Raw genomic sequence first — 19,960 nt, 5'->3', positions numbered from 1 at the left:
TTCACTTGTTTTTAATTTTGTTCAATAAATTATATGCTTATTGAAATAAACTGTTTCTATGAGTGTCTATTCTTTTCTGTCATGTATGTGTATATATATATAACCTTATAAACCAATCAGCGTTTTGTAATTTGTTTCACTTTGCACACAGTTGCACAAATCGAATGTCCACACGTTCAAGAGAATGACTGAATTCATAGAAAATGCCCTCCAGCCTTTAGCAGAATAGAACCAAAAATGGATGGTCACATTTAATATTACCATGACAAAATTCTCCCAACTATCATAAACTATCATAAACCTTGCCAATCACTGATTTTCATAGCTGATAACATCCATCTCAAGAGTCTAACATTCAAACGCCTTACCCTCACATTCTTAGACAACATGAAATGGAATAAATACATAGATGTTGCCAATTATGCTGCAAAGAAAGTAAGCATATTCTATCACGCTTGAAAACTTCTCCTGCCTATCAATATCCTGTATCATTTGTCAGCGCATGGAGTATTGTTGCTACATCTGGGCTGGTGCTCCAACCACTAATATCTCCTATTTAGACAGAGTACAAAAAAAAAAAAAAAAAGAAGCCAAGTCCCACACTATCTACCAATCTCAAGCTTCTGTCCCATCACCACAGTGTTACATATACTTCTGCAGAATGTGCTTTACCTTACTGCACTTGTATCTTCTCTATACAAATCCCCCCTCCTGACTAACTCGATAAGTAGCAAGATCACACCCATTCACTGTAGATGTCCCTCGACCCTGGAAAACTTTCTACTCTAATAATTTCTTTCTTCAGACCGCTTGTCGTTGAAATTTCCTCCCTGCTCCCATGTCAATTTGGAGTGTCGCTGCCACATCTGAGCTAACGAAAAGCACTAGTATCTTCCTTTTTAAATAAGATGCTAAAAAGAATTTCTAACTTAAATTTTTCCAATGTTTTACTTTGAAATAGTTTTGCATCTGTCATGATTAATTTCGAAATAGCATTTTTTTGATTTGAAATATTTTCTTTGGTCTGTCATGCTTCCATTTGAAATCGCATTTTCTTTGGTCTGTCATGGTTAACTTTAATATAGCATTTTCATTCGTCTACCATGCTTAACTTTGAAATAATATTGTCTTTGGTCTGTCATGCTTCAATTTGAAATTTATTTTGGTTTGTTATGCATAAATTTAAGTATTTTTTTTTGGTCTGTCATGCTTAAATTTCGAAATAACGTTTTCTTTAGTTTGCCATGCTTAAGTTTAAATATTTTATTTGGTCTATTATGCTTAAGTTTGCAATAGTTTTTTTTTTTTTTGCCTGTCATGCTTAATTTGAAATAGAAATTTTTTTGGCCCGTCTCATTAAAGTTAAAAATTTCATTTTCCTGAATAAAAATGCAGATTTTTGGGCCAAAATGTGTGTCCTTGTTTAAAATATTATGTTCGTTAATTTTGTATTTTTACGTTTTAATGCTATATTTTGAAAAAAAATTTTGAACATTTTTAAAGTTATACTCTTGAACATTAATTTTTTTTTTTTTTTTGAATCTCAAAAATAGACCCTAAAGGTATAGAAATCTGTGCCAGTAAAAGCGAATAGGCATATCAAAAGATCAAAGTGATTAGAAAGTAAGAAGGATGAGGAGTGTTTGAAGGACGATTAAAAGAGTTTCTTGACATACGGTCATTCGATCTGTGCGTTTAACGATGGGAATATTATTTTGAACTTACGTGTGCCAGACAAATGGACAGGGCAAAACCTCGTATAGAGAAACGTATACAGATGTTATTTCAGACTTCAAAAATGTGAAATCAAAGAAAATTAAATTTCCAAAAGTACGTGTGACAAGAGACTGACAGTTTTGTGGACACCTCTAAAGCTGCTAGTTCAAACTTAAGTGTGATGGATCAAAGAAACATGAATTTTCCTTTAAACAATTTCAGAACTCTTGTATCAACTCCTGCATCTAAAAATCCCAAATTCTATTTTCGAAAAAAAAAAAAAAAAAAAAAAAACTTAAACCTAGGGTATTTGAAAAATTATAAATGATTTTCGTTTGTTTTATGGCATATCAACATTTTTTTTCTATTTATTAATAAAATTTAGTTCTTCCCCGCTACAAGAACTTAGATATCGGGGTCAGAAAATGGGATTGAGAAGTTGTAGGAGGTCCACCCTTCCAGGCCTTTGCCTTCTGTCTTCCAGGTACTTACTGGGGAATGCCAACCGGGCTGCCCAGGTACTTTTTGCAGGTCAGAGAGCCCCGTCCTCTGGGGCTCTTGTTTCTCAATGCCACTTTCCGACCCCCCCCCCGGTGTCTAAGTTCTTGCAGTGGGAGAGAATTAAATTCCTGTGTAAAAAAAAAAAAAAAAAAAAAAAAAAAAAAAAAAAAAGGATGCAACACTGCGGTGATTGCTGGGGCAAGGATTTGAGTGGGACCTATAAGATCGGAGACTCTTTTTGAACTCTGTCCAATAAAGCAAAACTATTGGTTAATGCACTGGCACAAACTCTAGCAACAATATTCTATGCATGGGCCACTGGTGGCTTTGTATAAATAGAGGATACTATCAGGTGTGTGTATTTTTGTAGTGCAGTGGAGGAAACCCATCTTCTTTGCAGCAGACTTGACAATGTCTCCCATGTATTTGTTCCAATTTATATAATCTGTAAATGTTAGGTGAAGGAGTTTGGGTGATGAATTCTCAGCTAGTGTGTTATTGTACACGAGAATTGTTGGCTGGTAAAGGTTCTTTGGAATTGCTGGAGGAAAAGAGTTTTGTCTTAGTAGCATGAAATGTTACCATCCATGCAAACGCATCTTTATACCAGATCAACGGCGTTTTCTCAGAAACATTTTGGAAAGAAATTTATTTCGGAAAATATCCATGCAGTTTTAATTACAACTACAACAACGATACGAAAACATTCATAAATCTTTAGCATTTTTTGTTCGCGCTTTTAAATTCTATTTGCGTTAAAAGTATATATTTTAAAGTTTTGATCTTTGAACGTTTCATCTTAGAGGTTCTGAAAATATCATGCTGATTCCATGAGCCGCTGTTGAGATCAAAGCATGTTCTCCTATTGAACGTTGCTGAGTTGTAAACAAAATCATTAGCTGCCGCACTAGCAGCAGCAGCAGTGCGTTATATTTCAACGCTGACACAGTGGAGTTTACTTAACACCTGTGGTGTAAATCCAATCGCTCTCAGAAAAGTCCTACCACAACTGACACATATGTAGGTCACCTCAGCAGATGTAGGTACTAACTCAAACTTGCGCAATCTCTTGTCCGTCCACAGCTGCATATTTCTTTTCCTAACGGTGTCTGTTGCATCAGCCACCATCTTCTCCCAAGATACACGATATTCAGCCTTTTCCCTCCAGCTATCCTACTCATTGATGCTCTTTAGATGTCTCCTGAACACGTCTTTGTAGCGTAGCTGTGGAGCTCCAGCTTTCCTTGAGCCGCCTTTTAGATCTCCATAAAAATAGCTTTTGGTAGTCGGCTGCTCTCCATACGTATGACTGACGTGTCTCATCTACTTTAGCTGACACGTGGTGATCATTTCTTGAACACTGAGTATTACTGCCTTGAAAATTCGATACATGGTCTTTCGACGAGATGTTCATTAGTTGACGAAGATGTTTCTGTTGTACCTTTTCAAGTTTTTTTTATGTGGTGGTTGTAAAGGGCCCATGTTTTTGAGCTGTACAGAAGTGTTGGCATTACAGTCGCTTTATAATGAATTTGATAAGCTATAATATAAAGGGCAGTTGTCTGTGTGTATGTTTGTATGTCCAGCTAAAAGTCTAAAAGAATGCAAAACAAACCCCACAAAGTTGGTATATTCTTGATCAGCATTGCCCTGGATAAATATCTAAACTTTAGAAAAAAAATCATTCATTCTTTGAGAATCAAAACTAGGCTGGGTTTCTGCAATGGGGGGGGGGTGTTATGTACTGACTTGGGAAGAAAATGCCAACTAATTCCACAAGTAATCTATTAAATAAAGGAGAGTTGTCTGTATGTGTTCAGCTAGAGAGGAATGGGTTGAGCGGTTGAAGTAAAAGAGGGGTTTCGACAGAGGGAGGGGAAGATGAGGAAGAGGGAAAAAGACAGGTAGAAGGACAGAAGTTTTACTAGAAATATGTTACACTTTTGCCCTGGGCAAATCTAGATAGCCCTGTTCGGTTATATTTACAAGAGGAAAGAAAAAATCTGATTTCTAAATGAATTAAAAAAAAGAAAAAAAAAAAAAACACTCACCTAGCTACAACAACTATCAACAATTTTTCCTACTCTTAACCTGTGCCTAATTATATACACATATTCCATGATTAAAGCTTCTTTCCTTGAACTGCCCACATGTGAAACACTGTTCCATTGACCTGCTTCCCTACCAATTACAATAGTAAACAAGTCCTTGTTGAGCCGTCCTCATAAGTAATCAAATTCTACCCAATTTACACCATTAACGATTACTACACTACCACATTAAATTCATTAACCCTTATCCTCGAGTGGTATTTAGGCCTTGATAAATAGTGACTACCTTCTTAAAATAAAACAACAAAAAAACTCGGAAAGCCGTTTCAAAATAACATAAGTAATAAGGGATCCTCTACATATGCCGTAATCATGTTGATACACCAATTCTAATTTTATTACTAAAGTTAAGCTATGTTGAGCCTGGTTATTACCAGATGGGCGTACATCTGGGAATAACAAGCACTGTATATGGGTGTAAGAAAAGGATAACAACAACATATTCATAATGCCGTCGGAATGGCATGTACAGTTGGTGGATGAAGTGAACCATTGATCAATGATGGTTGGAGAGCGGCAAGACACAAGACAGTGATCCTAATCATGGCTTCTGGTTATCGAAGTTAAGTGACATTGAGTCTAAGTCAGCACCAGATGGGTGACCATTTGGCAATAACAAGCACTGTATATGAGTAGGAAAATGACAACATATCCCTTGCAAAACTTAACATAGTTAAAATGATATCTACTGTTGGCAGATGATTCAAACTATTGGTTTCAGAGTAGCAGAAGCCAAGTCAGTACCGGATGAGTACTCATTTGGGTATACTAAGCCCTGTATGTGAGAGGGTACAGAAATCTCCCTGAAAGAGAAATACAGCCTTGAATATGATCTTTGCAATAACCCTAAACCAATGATTGAGATTGTCGGACTGACTTCCTCATCTTCGTTGTTATCGTCACAACGTTTCGGCCGTTTTGCCCTCCGGCCTTTATCAGGTGTTTTGTCACTAGGACATATGGCCGAGTGGTCCTAGACGTTGTATCAAAGTTTAGTTACCCAAAGGTGCTGAGTTCAATCCTGAACGAAGGCAGTAAAAAGTAACATTCAAAACAGAATCAGCAACTATGTCCCAGAGCCTAGCTGGAGTCCGAACACGGTACACCCGTAATAATAATAATGGGTTGGGTTCGAGACTTCTAACAAACGGTTCCCCAGTTTGATACAAAACACCCGATGAAGGCCGGAGGGCAAAACGGCCGAAACGTTGTGACTCAAACAACCAAGATGAGGAAGTCAGTCCGACAATCTCAATCAATGAAAACACCTCATCTCAAAAATACAGGCAATTAAAACCCTAACCCAACGTTTGCAATACTTCGATTATATCTGTTACTTCAGCCCTTGCAAAACATGCCATCGTTCAAATGGTAATTACAGTTAGCGGATGGTCCAAACCATTTGTCAATAGAGGCTGCAGAGTGACAGGATGAAAGTCATTGATCCTGGTGATGACTTCCGCATTGCACGCCCCTCGTATCATAAAAAAATGTGATGGAAAAGTGTTGTGGACCTCACCAGTGTTCTATCTTAAGAAAACCATAAAATGATACACAAACTAGTCATGTGACTTGAACTGACTTATTTTGTCCTTCTTTTACAAGGAAGTCAACATTTATTAAGACTCGTAGGCTACTCAAGGATAAAGGTTAATGAGTATAGTGATCATTAGTGGTGGAAATTAGGTAGCATTTGATAATTTAAAGAGACGATGCAACAGTCTCACAATGGAAAGAGGTTGAAGAGAGAAGATGAGAGCCTCTCCTATTAGGTTTCAAAGCTGGCCTTGAACTCTGTCAAGGCAGGATACGGTATCCGAGCAGCTCCTATTCAGGTGTGGCAACAGTATTCCATTTTAAAACGAATTGGCAACAATTATCTAATCCTATGTTCCAAGTTATTTCTTGATTGTTCCACGTTATAGTTAGTGATAGTTATAGTTAGTGATTCTTGATTATTCCAAGTGGTAGTTAGTTCCAAGTTATTTCCAAGTGATAGGTGGAGGATTTTGAATGTAGGGGAGTTAAATTCTCCTACTAATTCTATGTGATTAATCAAAATGCTGATCAGGTTATTTGTAGGGTCACTAACGCTCCTCTTGTGATTAAAAGCTGGTGGGATCAGAAGAAAAATCTGAGCTTCATGGTTAGCAGAGACTTCTTTGATGGCCAACGTGGGGGGTAAAGTCGGTCAGCATCCTATTATTATTATTATTATTATTATTATTATTATCATTATCAATATTATTAATGGGAATATTAGATCAAACACAACTTAATAAATATGATCAGCACAAGGAAAAGTCCACTTAGAGGAAGAAATGGACCACAAAGAAAATTCGACAAACTTTCTCTTTTTGAACTCTGTCTAATAGAGAGTGTTTAGTGGTATGTACACCAGCCGAAATATGACAATACTTTGGGCATAGGCGAATGGCAGCTCTACTACTACTACTACTACTACTACTAGCAGAAGTTTTCTAACATGGTAAAGGGAGCCATCTTCCTTGCACTAGTGTTGACAATATCTTCAATGTATTTGTGCCAATTCATATTTCCTGTGAATGTTAGATGGAGGAGTTTGAATGATGGACTATTAGGTAGAGTGCTCTTGGCCATGTCAATTGGTGGTTTCAATATGACCACTTACAAGGAGAAATGGACCGCATAGCAAATTAGACGAGCAATGGAACTGCAAAACAGCACTTACACAAAGAGGCTCGTTTATACATATAGTACGAAATCCTGAAGTTATGCCATCGATTTTCATAAAAATCTTGTATTACATATTAATATAACGTAATATAGTTTTTGAATATATATGTAAAAATAGTAAACTTCTAAAAAAATAAGTTGAGATAAAAAAAACAAATAAACATAAGAAAAACAAAATTTAAAGTAAAAATCATTATCTCCCTTGACATGACAAGTTGTCAAGAAACTCAAAAATAGGTCAACTATTAGACTATGGTGTACACTAGTTTGGGTGTTTTCTTCAAATATATAATCTAATATATAAACGGCTATATGTCTGTCTGTCTGCCTCATATTTTTAAACTATCTTCTCTGAAACTAAACTCGCAGTGACGCTAGGGGACTCAAATGATTGTTTTTTTTTTTTGTTTTGTTTTTTTTGCAGATCATCCTTTGATGGGTCTTTAGCCGGTTAAAATAGTTTTTAAAGGGTCAAAAAAGGGTCAAAATTGAAAAAATCGTCATACATTTTGTACATTCATCTTAGTTTATTTTTAATTTTTAATCAGTTCATATGTGTGTCACGTTAGTATGGTGGTAACGTCACCAGCTTTGAATGCTACAGTTTAGATTTCGATTCTAGCTGATAGCACTTAAATACTTTCTTTTTTTTTTACTTTTGAAATCACGACTCTGTAATAATATATACGAAATCTGGACAAATTAAAATATCATATTTAAGCGTATTTTATGACCGGGCTCCACCCCCCTACAAGTATTTTATAGTAGCAGAATATGCTCGCTGCGAATAAATTATGTTAGATGGACGGTGCTGTTAGGTTCTTGTAGTAGTAAATGCTACCTCACCTCACAAAAACAAAAGGTGTGCTCTCTCTACTACCGGCACAGGTAAAGCACTAGAAGACGCAAAAAGGTGTATGTTTTATAGAGAAATATGAGATAAGCCGCGTGAAGTGGCAAAGGTTATTGAACATAAAGGAAGCCAAACTCCAAGAGAAAGGATGCAGTATTCGCGCATGCTTTATCAGTAAACATGCATCAGTAAAGTATGTGTATTGAAAAACGGTGATTAAAAGAAAACATCCCACTTGCAAAGAGTTCCGGTGTTGTAACCTGTAATTGTCCAACCCTCGCTAAACAGCCATTTTTATTCATAGTTCAAGCTACACCCACAATCTCAAAGACCGAAATTGTATGTAAATTTTATTCTTGCAAAAAAAAAAAATATATATATATAAGTATTTTTAGAAGCAAAAGAAAAACATTGGTAGGATTGTTTCTTTGGTTCCCTTTAAATGAAAAAAATGAACGTAACCAGATTTACAGTTTTTGACTGACACCTGGAAAAAAAAGAACAAAATAAATTACATTAATATAGTTTCAGAATATATATGTTTATGGGAATCTGCTTCCAAAACCCAATGAATAGTTTGCGAACAGACAGACAAAAATTACAAGTTTATATATGAGGAAATAATTAAGCATTTTGAAGCAGATGAAAGTCTTTTAACGTTCATTAACTCTGGCCATTCATTGTATTCTTCTTCTTTTTTGACTTCTTGCTTTGGGCCGTGTTGAGTGCTTCCAGTCGCAACGGCCGTCGAATATTGACCAGGTTAGTCGTAGGGTCAATAACACTACTCCCATTAGAGCCTCCTCCGGCAACCCCTCCCCCTTTTGTCATTAGGTCATTAAATTGCGGTTCTCCATAACAAAGTAGCGAAGGCGATGTTGTCTGCAAGGAATGAAGCTGTGATTGACTAGGAACATTTCCGAGCGAAGTAATTCCTTCTTTTATTTGACTGACACCTGGAAAAAAAGAAAAAGAAATAAAATAAATTATCTATTATTAGAGTAAAATTTCTTTATCATTGCCTCAAATTTTAATGTAATGACGTCATGTCTAGCAAATTTTTCAAACTTAACGACTAAGGCTGGAACGTTATGTTTTGATTTCGATTCTAGCTGATAGCACCCAAATCATATTTTTTAAAACTTTGGAAATCATTACTATATATTGGGTACAATATGATAATCAATGGAGTATTGGCTCTATAATAAAAAATATGAAATCTGCATAAATTAAAATAAGATGACCATGTTATAGTCAACTGGGAAGCAGACACAGTATTTTGTTTCACAGGCTGATATTTCTAGGAAACAAGCTCTGCTCAGGGAATTTTTGTTTAGTTTTGGGCACAGATGGAGTGTGCGGAAAATTGTTGGAGGTCGATTCAGCTAGGGGAATGTTTGTTGTAAATGTTTTACAAGGGAGGACCATAGATTGGAGCTCAGTAGAACACCTACCATAAATGTATTGATAAAGTAGAGACAGGCTCGCAGCGTCTCTTCTGCAAGAAAGAAGATACGGGGATGCAAAAATGTCATCGGGCACTAAATTTTGAAGACGTTTTGTACCATGTTAAGGCAGAAAAGAGTGCTTTTGGGGTCTCCACTTCAGATTGAAGAGAAAATAGCAATCAAAATAATATAACAATAGACAAATGCGAGCATGAAAAGTAATATAGTTAATGTTAACATGGAAAAGTAAAGGACTAGTTGCTAAAACTGGAAAAGAAAAGGACAAGATATTCTAGTAAAAAATATAAATTTATAACTTAAAATATTGAAGCATTAAGAATTGATTATATAATGTTATAAATTGAATTTTAAAAAAATTCTTAATGCAATATTTTAAGTCATAAATTTATATTTTTACTAGAATATCTTGTCCTTTTCTTTTCCAGTTTTTACAACTAGTCCTTTACTTTTCCATGTTTAAGTTTAACCATATTACTTTTTATACTCGCATTTTTCTATTGTAATCTATGATTTTTCCAGGTTTCCAGTAAATTTATTTGTTCTTTGTTTAATTTCAGTCTTTTTTCTTTGCCCCATAAACACACATGTAATAACAATGTATGGCACTCGTCTGCTTTCAATAAAATCCTCCCAGTTATCTCCCTTTCATTCTTTCTGTTTCACTTTTTACTTCTCTTTTTGCGAGAGCAGTGAATTGGTTGCAACAGTAATCGCTGAAACGATGTGGTTGCTATGGTAACCAGTCATAAAAAAAAAACGTTGCTCACCTCATTACGCGTTTTACGATTTTGAACACCAGTAAATTCATCATAACTTTTATTTTACTGAACGAAAACTGAAAATTTTTTTTCACAATATAGCTGAGAAGGTGATCTATAAACTGTAATAATTGCTTGAAATTTGGTCGAAAAATGAGGGATCGGTGAATCTTTAAAGCAATTCTAAATGACAAAAACTGCCACTTAACCATATATTCATCAAACTCAGTGTTTGAATGACAAATAAAACTATATTTGCACAGAATAAAATCTGCTTATTGTATATGACACTGGACTTATCAGTATCTTTTGAAGTAACTCTTAGCAAGTTCTTAAGGCATCCAACGGTTCCCCGGCCCCTGATGGGGAAAACCTTGCTTTAGATACTTACATAATATATCTTGCAGATAAGTAGGTTTGAAAACACTTTTTGAAGACCATGTCAAGCTGGCCTAATGGTTATCATACTTGACTCATTGTTTGTAGGTTTTGGTTTCGATCTCAGCTCGAGTATTTTTTTTACTTACAAGAAGTGAACTGTTTAGAAAAAAAAAACATAATACTCGCATGCACATGTCTCAGTTTCTGCATTAATTAAAATATAATATTTATGCATATTTTACGAGTGAGCAACGTCGTGAAGCCTGCTAGCATTACAATACATCTCACAGGATAAATAAATCCTTAGGTAATTTAAAGGGAAATTTAATAAGAAGCTAGATATCTCCCTATTATTTAATTAATTTCTTTTATGGAAATTGCTTAAGACAAGGCATGAAGCCACTTGATGTAAAGGACTAACAAGAACGGAAAATTGTCACCACAAAGACAGGAGCTGCCTATTGACGTTAGTCTTAAAAAGACCAAAGCTGGAGGTAGGAGGAAAAAGGTGAGAAGGAAGAGATTTCCACAACCTTGCAGTTTTGAGAAAGAAGCTACTGGAATAAGAAGCTGCATTACAATGACATATCAAAACCGATGAAGACAACTAGTCAAATGAGCTGGAACAAAGGAAGCAGGGAATAGACGAAACAATTCTGAAGAACACATAGTATAATAGTACTTATAAAAAAAAGACTGAGACTAGCAACATCACGTCTATGAGAGAGAGGTTGCAGAGAAGAAGAAATCCAATTGCAGATACGTTTTTGCACCTTATCAGGTATCCTCAAATGGAACAGAGATTCTCCAACCCAAATTTGACGGCAATACTCCATACATGGTCTGATAATAGATTTGTAGAGATATAGAAGAACCTCAGTGTAAAAGTGACCTTGTTTGAGTCTCTGTGTGGTGGAACGGTCTCTACCAGACTACTCTGTCAATTTTTTGGTCTACTGATTTGAAACTTGATATATAGAAAAGTCAAACCTATGGAACAAATTTGATTTGGTTTTTAGCATGTAAAATAGCTGCTAACCCCCCCCCCCCAAGAAAAAACGGAATTTCGACTTAGTGCTCCTCTACGCATGCACAAATATACATTCATACGTTAAACTAAATTAATTTTTAAAATTTTGATATCTATCTGTCCTTAGGCCATATGTTAACGAATACCACTGGAGAGTTAAATGCTTTGGGTTCCGTTGTAGCTGATGACATCTAAGTCATTTTTTTTTTTTTTTTTTTTTTTTAAATTTTCAAATCGCTAATCTATATTGGGTAGAATAATAACAATTAATAAAGAATTCGCTCTATAATAATAAATACGAAATCTGCATAAATTAAAATATCATATTGAAGTGTACTCAACCAGGCAATGCTGGGTGGCCTGCTAGTTGTAAAAAATTAAAAGAAACCTTTTCAGCGCCCAATTATTATGGTTAATAGCACTCTGTCTGAGAGTTCAATATTTAAACATTCATAGGTAATATGAATGGAACAAAATACATAGAAGATATTGCCAAAGCTGTTGCAAAGAAGGTGGGCTCCCTTTACAATGTTAGAAACTTCCTCACACCTGCTAGTATCCTTTATCTCTACAATGCCACCATTCACCCATGTATGGAATATTGTTGTCACATATGGGCTGATGCACAAAGCGCTTGTTTCTCCTTTTTTAGACAAGCCCCCCCCCCCCCAAAAAAAAACATAATCTAATAGGACCCACACTCTCTGCAAAGCTCTAGCTTCTGTCCCATCACTTCAATGTCACACTCTCCTGGCTATTTTACAAGTACTTTAATGGAATGTGCTCTGACGAAATTGCTGCACTGGTGCCTCTTCAATATATCTATTCCCAACTAAGAACAAAATCTCACCCCTTCACTGCGAGGTCCGCAGATGCTGGATATCATTCATATTCTAATATGTTCTTTCCTCAAACTGTTAGCTTTTGGAGTTCTCTTATTTGTTTCCCTAACTGTACCAATATGCAGGTATTTAAATGTAATGTGAACAAACATTTTACTGTGCAGTTTCCCTACTTTGAATGGCCCTATAAATCTGACCCTTCATTCACAGTAACCCTTTATGTCTTAGTAGTAAATTAAAGGGGGGAAAAATACAAAGCATAATGCATGTATGAAGGTAGACTGAAGTACTGGTGTAAACATAATCTCCCTTTATTTTCTCTATGGATAATGATAGGGTAAATAATATTACTATTTTGTTCCTTTATTTTTGTTTTAATTTTTTTTTTTTTTTTTTTTTTTTTTACTTAAAACTAGCAGGACCGGTATCCCGGCGTTGCCCGAAGACATGTACAACAGGAAAGAAGAGTTAAAAGCTTTCTTTTAAAATTCTCTTTCTCTCTCAATTCTTGAAACAGATATGAAATACATTTGAACTAACGCTTCAAAGAGATCTAGATAATGATTAAATAAAAACAATCAAGTAATTATTTAAACAAATAACCTTCATATATTTATTTATTTATTTTGAAAATGGTATTCTAGCCAGATACCATTAATTTGTTGAATTAATTTTGTCCAAATAAAGTTTAGCTTTTTACAAAAATCCATGGCTTCTTTAACTTGAAGCACGGTCACGTTGTTTGATGTCATCTAGGCTTTATAGATTGCAAATTTATAGGAGTGTCATAGATAAATAAATATAAATAATAAAATCAGAACCTCTGTTTTCTTTGCTTCAATGATGGGAACTGGTTTATATCCTATGGTTTCTTCTCAATATTTTTTTTTGCGTTTTATTACATTTTCTTTTAACGTAATAAAACGCTGTCATTGTGTTATTTCTTCAATTACTTGTTCTTTGTTCTGTATCTTTTAGATGAAAAGAATTTAATAAGATAAATAATATGATTTAATCAGAAGAGTTTTGAATATTCTTCTTTCAAAAAATATCTATGAACTTTTTATTAAATATATTATGTATCATGCTGCTATTTTGATGTGTAGGTAATATCATTAAATAGACGGTCTTAGTCTACGGGACTAGAAATATACAATGAAAATCATAAAAGGGGGAAACATAAATAAAAGATCATCATCATATCGTATAACTCTAAAGATTTTTGGCATTGGTTTCCCCGATATTTTTCTAGTCGTAATTCTTTCTAGAAAAACATCGGGTATTTACGGGAGGGACCACGTGAACGTTGCCAACATTCTAAAGTAAAAAAAAAAAAAAGACTTCCATAGGATTCGAACCTGCACCTCTGAGAGATGTATCACCTAATGCGGGTCTCATCTTTGACTGCTTGGTGAACAACCACATGTTTAGAGAAAGATGAATTTGAACAAATAATCAGCTGGTTATTTTTATTTATTCCAAGCCCCGTGAACCAAATTTACTGTTCATTTAATTTTATTACCTCCACAAACATGAATGCCAACAAAATACCAGTGTGATACAAAATACACTGCCAGAAATAGATTCCAGTATTAACTATATAACATACTGCTATTTTGTTGTGTATGCAATACTATTGAATAAACGGTTATTTAAGTCCACGGGTTTAGGAATAAACAACAAAAATCATAAAATGAAAATTTAACCTACGCCTCTAATGCAAGTGTCGTCTTTGAGTGCTTGGTTAATGAACCACATGTTTAGAGAAAGCAGAAATGCTTAAATTCTTTATATTCTCAAATATTTATCCGTGATGTTTGGTTCGGTTGTGTTTATTTATGGCATATCCACCCTTTTCGGGTTATGTAATGTCGAATCTGGTGATTTTTTTTTCTTGTAAAAGATTTTTATGCTTTGATTTTTTATATTGGTGCTTAGTTTGGTTGCGTTGTAGGTGTTGTTTTTGGATTTGCCAAAAAAGAAATTTTTTTTTTTTAAAGGGGGGAAAAACAATAACATCAATGTTTGGTTCATTTTAAGGCTAGGAAGCTGATATTTTCAGATAGCTTGATCTGGTAGCACCAATATAGATCTTGAAAGATGAGCAACTGATATAATTATATATATATTATACTTTCCATGTATTATTTAATATAGCCGATTAAAGTGTATGGACTCAAAATTGGTGGAGGAGTTTGGTAGAGTCTGCAAAGGTCAACTCTTTCTACTGTGACGTATTGGCAGCCAAATCGTTTCTCAAAAACTGATTAAAAAGCTTGCTGCATGTCTGAATACCCTTTATGTAAAATTTCAAATGTTTAGACCCAAAATTGGTTAAATAGTTTGCTAAAGACCGCAAAGGTCAAATTTTTTGAACTTTGACTCCTGGGCAACCAAATTTTCGGTCCCCAGAAAAACTATTAAAAAGCTTGCCCTATGTCTGAATACACTTTATGTAAAATTTAAAATGTTTAGACCAAAAATAGGCTGAGTAATTTGGTAGAGACCGCAGAGGTCAATTTTTTTTCTTTTTTTACTTAGACATCAATTTTGACTCCTTAACATTTGTTATGAGCTCAAATCAAATTAAAAAGTTTGATCCATGTTCAAGTAACCTACATTTAAAATATATCAAGCACCTCCGCTAGTTTATATATCAAGCACAGGTGAAGACTTGGCGAGAAATGAGCTAGAGATTGTATCGATAATATCACTGGTCTCCATTATTCGACAGAGTTGAACAGAGTTAAAGAAATAGCTTCCAAAGAAACCTGACCAGAGAAGAGTTTAGAAATCAATTTTTTTTAAACTGTCCAACACATGCAAGTATTCGTATTATTTGGAATATTCTGCCAAATGCTCTCATCTTGAGTGTCATTTTCACACCGTTTTGGTCGATTTAACCTCCGACCGTCTTCAGGCGTATCTTGTCGAACTCAGGAATGTTTGTTTAACTTGGGAATTTTTGTTCCATTCAAAATTCTGTCTAAATTCCCAAGTTCGACAACATACACCTGAAAATGGTCAAAATTTCTAAAACCACCATTATACTGTACGTTCAGTAGTGGTTCCTGGGCCAAACGCTTCATTGATATAGCGAGCGGTTTCAGCAGCTTTTCGGCCTAGCTTGAATTTAAATAAAATTGTGCGAATTTGATTTTTTTCCATCTTGTATTCAACGTTCTGAAAAGACAATTGTTTTAAAACGATTGTAATTTAAACGATTAGAGCAAAAAACGTTCTTTAAAATAGTATATAAAGTAAAGGTATTATAACGAAAACTTGTTTGAAAGTACATAATTTGAAATTAAAAATAAATTCCACTTGAACTTCTTGTCCACTTAATGCACTATATATATATTATTTTTAAAATATAATTATCCACTGACACGTGTTTCGTCGTCTACGACTCATCAGAGTGGCTGTATCTAGCGAGATTCGAAATCGAGACCCAACGGTAATGAGCCTAAACCCTTACCCCTGGACCATCTCGTCAACTGTCTGGATATATTGCGATTTACTTGGATGTTGTTTTTGTTTTGGTTTTAGCGATATGTTTGGAATGAATTCAATTATTTACGAAAGTGCATTTTTACCTAAATGCGAGTTGGGAATAATGTGTGTATGTATACAGTGGCACCAAAAAGTAAATTTTTAAAATTAAGGTGAGCACTAGGATACTTACTTACTTGTACTTGAAACGACATTCACCCTGGAGGAGTTGAGTCGGCTTCATGAAGATGCACATCTCGTACCACTGCGGCCCAAGCCCGGCGATCGGAGGCAAGATCCCGAGTAAGCAATAGCCAGTCACGTCTCCAACGAGACAGGCCATAGATGAGCGGGCCCGAAATAAGCTCAGCGTCGGCTTTGATAGTCCCGAGCCACGTTCTTAGCTGGCCACCGACACGTTTTTTCCAGCTGGGTAGAGGACGTGGGGAGATAGCCTCGTGGATAAAGACCCCCGCATCACAGCGAGAGGCATGGCCGAACCATCGAAGGCGTCGGGCCCGCAGTAGGTCAGTAATTGCCTGGAGATTGCAGCGATTGTTGGCGACGAAATCCAAGGGACGGACATGTAGAATGCGGTGGAGATTGTAGTGGTCGAAAACTTCTACGCGTCGCAGATCCGCTTTCCGTATGGGCCAGGTCTCACATCCATACAAAAGTATTGAGCGGACGAGGGCCTGGTAGATTCGTATTTTTGTCCTCAGACGTATTTCAGGCCGTGACCATAATCGCCTTTGGAGTCGACAAAAGGCAGCTCGTGCGGCATTAATGCGCGCTTCAATCTCATTCATGCCTTGACCGGTACCTAGAGTAGCACTAGGATACTTCAATTAAAAGTCAAATATGAACAAGTACAGGAATAAAAGGCGAATCAAATGAAGTATAGGTTTTTTTAAACAGTTACATTCAATTTACCTTAAATTTGCGGTTTTTGAAAAAATGCCAAGTGCAGTCTTTCTTTTGGGCGGCACTGTGTGTGTGTGTGTGTGTGTGGATTTAAACGACATCTCTTAAGTTACTACGCTATTTTATCCCAATTCAATTGTCTCTAATTTTTAAAAACTCCCTCCGTAATCTCGTTTCATTTTATTTACTTAATCTATCACGGTTATATTTCCAGACGCAATCTTTTAAATCTCTACGATATTTTAACTTTTAGACGTAATCCACCACGCTAGTTTACTCTAATTTATTTTCTTTAATCATAAAAAAGTATATATGTATATAGACATCTAATTTACATAAGGAAAACTCGCTGCTCTCCCGCATCATTATATATAGCACCGAATCTTCCGACTCTCTCGTCAATGACCACCCTTCTTGAAAAAGCCCGCATAAATCTGGCGAAACGTTGAGTATTCAGGCCCTTCTACCTCCACTTTATTTCATATATATATATGTATATCCAGATACAAAACCTACGTAAGAACATACCCAGACACATCAAGTACCTTCGTATGAAATTTAAAAAAAAATTGGCCCAGCCGTTTCCGAGTCCATAAGGAACTAACACACACACACACACACACACACACACACACACACACAACATTCCTTTTATATAATAGCAGATAGAAAGAATGTATATATGTAATGTATACCTATATACATACATACAGTTGTAATATAATTTCCTGAGATGCTGTTTTTCGGAACAGAATAGAACATCAAATAATAAGCTTCTGATTTAGACCTCCCCTTCCACTTCCCTCCCCTATAAGCTTTCATGATCTCCTTTTCCTTATAGGAAGGAATCTAGTTTCTTGCCAGAGGCCACTGTTTGGAGCACAAACACTTTGTCAGCTTACGCTCTTCCGGCGCAAGCATCACATTGCCTACTGAGACACGGGTTTACCGGATCTTTCACACCACGTGAAAAAACTCCACACACACACACACACACACACACAAAGGAAAAAAAAACAGGAATCATCCGCCGGCAATAGAAATATAAAAGAGTGAGTTGACGTTTGTAAGAAAGAAAAGAGAGAGAAAAAAAAAGATGCGGCTGCAATTGCAGATGTTGCAGCAAAAATATACAAGCGAACAGCTGATGGCTAACATGCACCGAAAGACGTTACTTGGTGCGGAAGCTCACCTGCAGTCACATTTAGTGAAAGAGGATAAACGAAATGGTTGACTTGGATCTGACTTGCTTAACTGCATACTCTTACTTTTGCTTGTATTGTTTTTGTTTTGTTTTCTGTTCTCGTTTTTTTTTTTTTGCTTGGAATATCGCCATTCTTCTGCCAGTATTTCTGTGATTTATCTCACTGATCTCTTTCACTCTTTCTCTTTGTATATATATATATATATATATATATATATATATATATATATATTATGGCGTAATGTAAACATATGAGGAGGTATTTACAGCTTCTCTCCCGATTTTCGAATTTTAACCAAACGCACTTTATTTCCTTTTGATGGATTGATTGTTGTTATTTCTTCTGATGAGTTAAGGGCAAAATAGATTCACTAATTTCATATAATAATTAATTTTCTTCTGCGAAACAGATACTGTCAAGAATTGTAAATGTCAACTGAATTAAAGTAATAAATTGTAAGATGGTCAACATCATGAACTTTAGAATGTAGACTTTTGTCATCCATTCACGATATTGCTCTGTAATTATATTGGACTTAAATAAAGATTGGTATATATTAGAAGGAAATAAAGTATATTTCCGTAGTAATATATATATATATATATATATATATATATATATATATATATATAAAATAAAAATTACAATTAAATTTACCAAAATGATCCAAGATGGTAAAATTAAAGTATATTATAAATATTAAAGAATTAATATTTATGAAATTATCTCAGCCAGATGTAAAAGCTCGATAAAACCAAATAGGAAATAGAGCTTATAATAGGAGCAAACAGTTAATAAAATATGTTAAAAAAACACTTTGAAATGAGTTAAAAACATTTAATCTGAAAAGGAAACACTAGATAAATGGATAGTCCTTAATCCGCGGAGTTTCGAAGAAATACTTTCCTTCTTATCAGAGGGTAGGAATTAGCAAAATGCGGGATCGGATTTTACATGCAGAAGTATTTGATGAAACAACAAGTATTAAGTGTTCTTATTAGTAAGGATAAGAGTCTTAAGCGAGATAAGAGTCTTAGGAGAGTTCATGTTGTAAGTGTTCATATTGTAAGACATTAACAGGTGTATATAAAGAGAGAGTGAGAGTTTATAAATGAGAGAGATTGCATATAAATACATTTTGAGAAGGTGTTTTCATATCTAGATAGACAGACCGATAGGTTGGCATTTATGCCGATGGATTGACAGGTTGGCATTTATGCTTTGACAGTTCGTATGAACGGGTGTGTTTGTATAACATAAATAGACACATATACTTTCTAACACATATATTTTTTAGATGATGAATTTCAAATAGTTTGTACACATAAATAGACAATACCTTTTTCATGTAATGATGGACACAGGAGACGGCAGTTATAAAAAAACATGATGAGCATTTATTCTTCCACTTAACCGGTTGGTGGCTTTGCGTTCAGGAATTCAAAGGTTCACATTCTAATGCTTCAAAAGTGACCGTCTTGCTTCTAGACGTTCGACTCCCATGTCTGGACCCAGACTATTGTCTGACTGACTCTCTGCCTCCCTTCTTCTGACTTTTCCCTCTAACTAACTAACTAACTAACTCTCACTTCCTATATTGAGATATCCATGCATGTCCGGCCAACGTGACCACAATTCACGTGCCATCAACATGCGCGACCTGCACGTTTCCGAACATTCTGATTTCCCATTTTTCTTTGTTGTTTTCACAAAGGAATTCAACCTACATATCTAATTCATTTAACCCATATTTTATTATCCACATTCTTTCTAACAATGATAGTTTATTTATTATTTATTTCATCAGAATCAACAATTTACTGGTCATTCCATTTAAAACCTATTGTTCTTTAACACTTATCTCCAGGGTTCGATTCTCGTTTTCTCTGATTTTATTTTCATTTTAACTAAATCTCTCTATTTTTATACTTATATGAAAAGGGGACAGCCCTTATCATGTAAC

The 19,960-nt window shown here is 35.2% G+C and overlaps 1 protein-coding gene across 1 annotated transcript in view; it reads right to left on the bottom strand.

Moving 5' to 3' along the window:
* Window positions 1-8,418: 8,418 nt before the first annotated feature.
* LOC145252797 (osmotic avoidance abnormal protein 3-like) overlaps window positions 8,419-19,960 on the bottom strand; it is a 2,582,558-nt gene continuing 2,571,016 nt past the window's right edge. Inside the window, exon 16 of the mRNA XM_080112744.1 lies at window positions 8,419-8,852. Coding sequence (XP_079968870.1) covers window positions 8,560-8,852 — 293 coding nt within the window. The 3' untranslated portion in view covers window positions 8,419-8,559. The remainder of the gene's footprint in view (window positions 8,853-19,960) is intronic.

This window comes from Euprymna scolopes, chromosome 29 (genome assembly GCF_053919585.1).
Source record: "Euprymna scolopes isolate OS-2025 chromosome 29, ASM5391958v1, whole genome shotgun sequence".
NCBI lineage: Eukaryota > Metazoa > Mollusca > Cephalopoda > Sepiida > Sepiolidae > Euprymna > Euprymna scolopes.
This window is presented reverse-complemented; position numbering and strand designations above follow the sequence as displayed.